Here is a 7,845-nt window from a genome sequence, read left to right on the forward strand (position 1 = left end):
GAAACCCAGCCTGGCACACAAAGCATTCCAGGCCATGCACATCATGCTCAGTATAAGAGCTTAGGGATCCTCAGGGCTCACTCTTCTTCAACAGCCAATGTTCTGGGAAGACCTCACCTGTCTGCCTGCCCCCAAACCCACCTGCGTGCTCTCAGATCCAGTTCCCAAGTCAAGCCACCATCCACCACCAAGCCCAGTCTGGGACCTTTCCCACAGTGCCATCGGTGATGTATAGTAACCAGGGAGTGTGAATAGGTTTTGTGCACTTGTACATATTTTATTATTTTCATAGAGATATTGGTATTTTGCTTTTATTATTGTTGGTTCATTAAAGCTGTTCCAGTGTTCATTTGAAGTCTCTCTCTCTCATTTCCCTCTCCTGTGGAGGAACTGGGACTGACAGCTGCCCAGTTCAGCCACTAGCCTGGCGGGGGTGGGGAACAAACTGAGACAGCTGTCTTACACGAGGCTCCGGTTCTCCTCACACCAAGCCCATGACACCTCTGTGAACACTGCACAGCAGCAAAGAGAACTGACCCACAGGCACCCACAGCACTGTGGAAAGGCAGATGGCCTCTGCAGACAGGCATGTCCAGCGTGCAGAGGTGCTCACATGGTACCAACGGTCTGACTGAAGTTTATTCTGTGTGGTAGGAAGCGTTTCATTCCAACAAACGTTGGGAAAAGATGAGACTTTACAGACAAGTTCAGAAGGCAATTCCAAGTGGGGAAAATAAAGAGATCAGTTGCATGGCATGAGGAAAGGTATACAGCCAGAAAGCACCTTCTAGAGCAAGGCATCACTAAGCAATAAGAAACTGCTTAAGTATTACAAAAAACAGTGAGTCTGGTATTTCAAAAACCCAGTTTTCTACCTTCCACTCCCTTCCTACTTTTCAAGAGAACTGAGTGGTAGCTGTAGCCTGAATTCTGCAGCCAGAGCGCTGCAGTGTGGTTCAGTGGCCATGTGCAAAGTGCTTTATTTTAACTGCAAACAACTGATAATTGCCATTTAAAGGATCTGTGCCCTTCACAATTAAAACACACACGTGCACGTACTTGTACATATGCAGCCAGCCCAACCTTGTGAGACAGAAGGAGCCAAGCAACCCAATTTTCTCATCGCAGAAGGCTGGCTGATAAACTGCTTCACTTGCCATGGTAGGTCACAATGTCCTACCTGGAACAATTGGGTCACCCGGCTCCTACACAGATCAGGAGCCGAAGAACAGTCCACAGCAAGCGAAGCAGTTCAGCACTTGCCCCCCTAGAACGAGAACACAGGCTGCTGTCATGTGCACACACGCATTAGGAAGGAAGGATCAACATCTAATTTTTTTGCTCTTAAGACTCTCAAGAGACCAGAAAGTGGGAGAAACTAGCCTGGAATGGGAAGAGAGCTCATTACAGCCTGGGTAACAGAGGCAGTGAAGTGCATTGAGTGAGAAACAAATCCAGTAAAGATCAGAATAAAAGGCCCAAACAGATGATCTTTGCCAACTATGCTCATACTTGACAGTATTTGCTCACTTTCTGGCATTTATCGCTGAACTCTGGATTGCTTTTGAGTACACAAAACACTAATGTTCTCTTGTAGTGCTTACTTGAAAAAAAAAACCCAATCATTTTTAAAGAAAACAGTGATAAACAGAGGTTATTTGGACCACTGAAGTAATCTGTTTATGTGTTTCAAGGGCAGGACCTTCCCCCATCCCTCATTTATATGTACATGGCATATATCACTGGAATTAGCTTCTGGGAAAAGACATCCACCACATTAAATACTCACAGCTCAGCGAAAAAAAGGAGTTTAAACTCTTAAATAACTGTCAACAGCCTCAGAAAGTGGGTAAAACAACACAGAATAATCAAAACCAGCTCCATATTTTCAGCATGAAACAATGCTTCTTCTGTTGCAGGGTATTTTTAGAGTAACAACAAAAAGTCAAACTGAAGCTTGAAAGCATTCCAGCCCAAGTTCTATGTTCCATCCAGTCGATGTGTGCTTTATGTGCCACAAAGTCCCTTTCCACTCAGAACTCAAATCCTGATATCACAGAGATTTTGAGAAGCAACTGAATTTGCATATTTAGCCTTAAAATGTAAACTTATTATTTTATGCAGCGATTTCAAGCCTTTCCGTTTGCCAGAAGGGCATTTGAAGCTCTTGATGCTCTCAGCTTGGTCACCAGTCTGTTGGTGAGACAGAAGCGTTTAATGAGAGACAGTGCAAGAAAGGTGGGGTTCAAATATGCAATTAAGAAAGGTCAGCTGGGAGACGAATCTTTGCTGCTACAAGGAAAGAACTACAAAAACAACTATACTAAAATAATTATTAAGTAGTGGTTCTTAATAAAAGATGAGGCCTTCTTGCATAGGGACTTTTATTTTAAAGTAGAAATTTATTTGCCATTAGGAAATAAAATTTGTGTCTGTGAATTTAAGCCCACTAATGTTTATCTTTCAAGACGCTCACAAGGGCTGTGTGCTGGTTTGTCCCAGCGGCCGACACCAGCAGGGAAGGGAGAAAGACAACCAGGAATGGCAGAGCATCACACAGTCACAGCTCACATCTTGGAAAGCCTCTTTGTTTTTCAAAAAGAACACGTAAGTATAACCTCCATTCCATAGTTACACCTGATCACACATGAAAAAGGAAGACATTTCAAACTGGCAGGTTTAATCCAACCTGTTCAGTATAAAATGTCAATAAAGAGCAAGGTGCACATACAAAACCATTACGAGTACATCAGCCTGCAACAGAACACGACACAGAAATAGAAGCTTCTGTTCTATCCTAATGCTCAAAACCTTTGTACACTCACATGTAGGTCCTTTATAACAACACTGGAATACAAGAAGGAAGAGCAAAAGTAAACAGTCTCAAAAACAAGAAAGTGTAAAAAAAAAAAGCCTCCATAAAAAATTCAATCTGATCTACAGAAGACTCAACAAACCCCCAAGACAGATTTATTAATATGGAACCAGTTTTGTAGCCCAAATTAAAACATTCTGAATGAAGACACCCACTGAAATACAGTGCACGTGAATATACAAACACTTCCATCCCTTTCATTTCATCATCCAGAAACCAAACCCACTGATCTCGCTCCTTCAGACTCTGCCTCTAAAGCACTGCAGCGTTATGGTCTAAATGTTTTCTGTCTGTTGACACGAGGATCTGTCCCTTGTTACCCAAGCACTACATGGAGGTCTCACAAGCCCCGATGCTGAAAACCCTGGCAGTCCCAAGTACTCACCGCACTCACTTCTATGGAAATCAGTGAAGTTTCCATCCATACTGTGCACTACATGTGATGTTAAATTTCTGATGGGATGTCGTGCAGGAGAAATGCTGCCGACTAAGCACAATGCTTCCATTATTCATGTTCCTTCAGGCCTGATACTGGGTCAACAGAACAATGCTCACGCTACTAGAAAGCCATCTGAAATAACTGAGCATGTTCTCCAGAAATTCAGTATACAGGATTTTCTTTTCTTGTTCTGTTACATTAGGGTATCTTACATTGAACGGTCTTTTGCTTAGTAAGTAAAAAGACACAGGTTCCCAGAATGCAGGCGAGTTGCTGGCTTTAGGACAGTTAAAGAAAAACACCATAATTATGCACTGCAAAGCACTGGCAGCACATAAACCAACAGGGAATGCTAACACAAATCTATCGCTGAAGCATTTGTAAGCATTTAAGAACGAATGGCAGAGTAGAACTTCTACTAAAACAATCATAATGTAGAAGTATTTTTTGTTTATACTCTGAAGATGCTGATGTGTTTTCTTTGCACTGTCACTGCACCAGGGGTGCAGACAAGACCTGCAGGCAGCCCTGCAGAACCCGAGTTCAAGCAATAACCTCCTGGCTCCAGTCTCTTGAATTGTGACACCAAGATATGAAGCTTCTGTGCTACGCTAAAACAAAAAAAGGTCAGCTCGTTCTGAGAGAGGCCAGAGGCACAGAATCTCCCCATGCCTACAGAGGAGAACTGCAAAACCCGAAGGACAGAAGCTGGAAAACATAAAATCCACAACTGACTGTGAAAACAACACAGAGGAGAGAGTAGAAAGAGATTTCCAAGGCAGATAGAAGAAACAGGACAGAAAGACAAAGATATGAGATTATTTTAAATCTAGGAAATAAAGTCCATTAACAAAACAAAGGCAAAAGGCAAGGAATAAGGAAAGCAAACGTGTGCTAAGCCAGAGTGGTTAAGGATTGGCCAGAGTCCCACCAACAGACTCCCGACACACGGACTGGGTCTGTGCTTCTTACTAGAAAGACACCTTCTATGGAATCTCTAAAGGACCTGGAAACTCTTCCAGAGTTTGAAGAGATAATATTTATTTGATGAGGATAAGCCAACACAGAGGAGAAACTATCAAATTTTTACCTTGTTCCCCAGACTGAATGAAAACCTCGAGAAACAAAGGGAAACAGAGAATAACTGCTGTCCATTTCCAGATCAGTGGACATGAGGCAGGATGAAATCACAGATTACTTTACGGGACACAAAAATTAATGTTCCTGGTCGCCCTCTTCCTGCTCGGTTCCCAGTGTTCACAGAACAGTGTTCTGTTACTCCAATGCATCAGGCACAGGCTGTGGGGTTTTTCCCCTTGAGTTCTGTCCCTTATCGAGCACATACATGGCTTCAATGGAAGGAAGGGGGCGAGACAAACAAACAAAAAAATCCACTTACAGGTACTTCTTTCCAAGCAACAGAAACAACTCTGTCTGAGGGGCGTAAGCAGAGATTGCTTCACTCTGCAGAAAACCTGAAAAAAGCCTGGACGCAGAAAAACTTGGATGCCTAGGTCAAAAAATAGGTTTGTTTGACATTCTGCTCCTTTGGTTCATTAGTTTACCCACATACAGGACCAACTCCCTTGTCTCTGAATCCACAGTTGCAAGCAAGTCTAGTAAGTTTTGTTTTGAGAAGTTGTTCTGTGCATATCCAATATGCCCTGCACACTGCTCTCTCTTCCTCGACGCTCACCTGCATTCACATGCTGGCATACAACCACGTGCAGAACGACAGATGTGCAGGTTTAAATACACAAGTTTTGCTTCATTCAGATTTTAACCTGTCTTACAACAGCTGCCCACTTGCCAGTACCTCTCAGCCACATCTAAATAAACCCACTGGAATAAATGAATTGTAGAAGAAAGAAAATCATCACTGAAGCAGCTGCAGGACCTGAGCCCAATTGTGTTTTGCTAGCACACTGCGACTGAAGCAGCCTAAGGGGCCCGTTTTGTACCCAAGAGCGAGATTCCCATTGAACAGTCTGCCAACTAGTTAGGGCAAAGTTCTTTATATAAAGACTCTCTACTGGTCTGTAGTGCTTCAGCCTCTCCTACAAGCATCAACGCTAATTCTTGTGACCCCCTTTTTCAGGATAAACCTGAATATAAAGACTATTAAAAACTGCAATCAAGATACTCAGCAGCTGGATGTCAAAAACGTTATGCACATCTTCAGCTCTTCAGCCCTTATGTCAGGGCAAATGAGTAAATTTTGACATTTAAACCCATACAAGCTATCTTAAAAGAAAGCAGTCCCGATTCCTTTTTGTTCTTTAACCCTTTTACACACATTATAATATCACTGTTGTGCCTTCAGTTCAGGGAAAACCCCAATCCTCTTTGGCAGGGCTCTGCAGGTCTGGCAGCCGTAAACCCAGTAGGAGGCTGGTAGTGCATAAACAGGAAGTTCTGTCCAGTGAAACAGGAATCATCCCGCTCGGCTCTGAATTACGCAGACTTCCAGGCGTTCCTTTTATACACACAGAACCCCATGGGACAACAGGGGTTACTTCAGTTTAAGTTCCGCCTTAATCTCTTCCAGTTTGCCTTCAGCTGGAGTGAAACAAACACTAGCGGCCAGGACAGACCTTTCAGGAACCGCTGCTCCTCGGCCACAATCCACCACCTCGTGTCTCTCCTCAGTCTGCCGGGGTGCACAGCACGACAGATGTACCCACACATCTCAACAGAGGTTTGCAGGCACATTGACGGTCAGCTCTGAAATGCTACAGGATCTTGGTGTTTTCCTCCCTGCCAGCTATGCAGCACCACTGCTAATTGGGGTATGAGCTGGAAGAGGTCACAGAACCCTTCCTCATCAGGTTGAGCCTGGCACTATCGAGCTGTGCTCTCTCACAGAGCTCCTGCTACATTCTGAAGCCCTGAAAAGCCTGACAATTTTTTAATCTCAAAACATCATCAGCAAAAAATCAAGCCCACATGCCCATGGAGAGGAGCATCTGAATTCCCTCTAGCACTGCTCTCTCAAATGGTGGCTACCAGGGCTGTGTTTCCATACCACCTCCCAAGCCAGCTTCAAGCAGCAGCAGCAGCAGCGAGCTTTTGTTGCTCTCTCCACAGTTCTTTAGGGAGCAGTAACTTTCATGAGCTGTTGTTGTTACTAAGGGCCTGAAGAACCATAAAACAGGATAACTCTACAACCAAAAAAAAAAAAAAGCCAATTTCTCATTCTTTGGAGTTCAAGGACAGGGAGAGGAACAAGCCAAAAAAAAAAAAAAATCAGCTCTACAAATACCAATTTCTTTGCCTTGCTTCATATCTTCTCTAAAAGCTGAACAAGAACTGGAAGGCCTTGGGAACAAAAGGGAGAGCTATCAAACCGAACACAACTTTACCGAAGTCCTGGATGCAGCACAGCACACACATTTTTCACACTTTTCACAGCATCATCTTGGCATATCTGGAAGCCCCTGTGTAAACCAATTACTCCTTTTCAAAAAGTAGTTCCTGCTCCTCCTCGCTCTGGCTTTCATCAGCCAGGCATTACTCATCAATCTGTCCCAACAGCTGGTTTCTGTAACATGAACCTCATACATGAAACTCTAGAGCTTTGGTTGAAAAACACAACAAGAAGCCCAAATCAAAATGAAACCAAAACACCTCCTCTATGCTAACACTCCTCTTGGGGTCAGAAATACAGCAGCACTGCATTTGTACAAAGGGAGAAAGCTGTATCGCTCCCATTAATCCAGACAAATGTGATGAGATCCTAAAATAAAAACCCACGTGTTTCCTGAAGGAAACACGTGTTTCTTGAAGGAAAAAGGCTTTTCAAGCTCCAGAATTTAATCAAAGCCTGGAAAAATCTCTGTTCCAAACAGCCTGCTTTTCCTTTGGAGCTTAAATCAATTTCCATCTACTGCCCTAAGTACAGGGGCACAATCACTTCCTTGGTCCTGCTGGCTATGGTAGGAACCAAGAGCAAGCCACTCTCGGCTGTTATCCTGGCAGCAACTCAGGAAGGGCTGCACTGGATACACCCATCAGGAACCCCAGACCTGCTCTGCATGGAAGCAATCGGGCCAGAATGGTGGGAATGGCCCGTGGCCCCAAAGCTCCCACAGCCAGCCTCAGCAGCAGCAGTAGGCACCACAGTCAGTCCTGGAGATGAGCATCACTGCTCCAACAGAGTACAGTCAGCCGCTGGAGTCACAACGCACAACTCATCTGCGTTATAAAATCTTATTAATGTTCATACCTGAGTCTTTCTTGTTCTCCTTTCCACCCTCTCGGCTCTTCTTTAAAACCGCCTTTAACATTTTAAATGTTGTTCCTAGAGGATAACAGAAAAATAAATACATATTAAAAACGTCCATCCACACAAACCCAAGTCAAACAGAGACTGGATGGAGACAAATAAAACAGTGAGACAATCATGAGAAACTTTTTGATTGTTACTTTTAATTTTTACAACACAACTTGGTTAAGCACTGTCCTGAGGCAAAAGGAATGTTCTAATGCTTGAAGTAAGCAATTAGAGTTCACTGTCTTCCTGTACAGAAAA

General features: G+C 43.6%; 1 protein-coding gene across 1 annotated transcript in view; it reads right to left on the minus strand.

Moving 5' to 3' along the window:
* Positions 1-7,614, minus strand: part of TANC1 (tetratricopeptide repeat, ankyrin repeat and coiled-coil containing 1) — a 49,832-nt gene extending 42,218 nt beyond the window's left edge. Inside the window, 1 exon segment of the mRNA XM_054069224.1 lies at positions 7,540-7,614. Within this exon segment, the coding sequence (XP_053925199.1) occupies positions 7,540-7,600 (61 nt within the window). The 5' untranslated portion in view covers positions 7,601-7,614.
* Between the last annotated feature and the right edge of the window lie 231 nt (positions 7,615-7,845).

The sequence above is a fragment of the Cuculus canorus genome, chromosome 6, assembly GCF_017976375.1.
Source record: "Cuculus canorus isolate bCucCan1 chromosome 6, bCucCan1.pri, whole genome shotgun sequence".
NCBI lineage: Eukaryota > Metazoa > Chordata > Aves > Cuculiformes > Cuculidae > Cuculus > Cuculus canorus.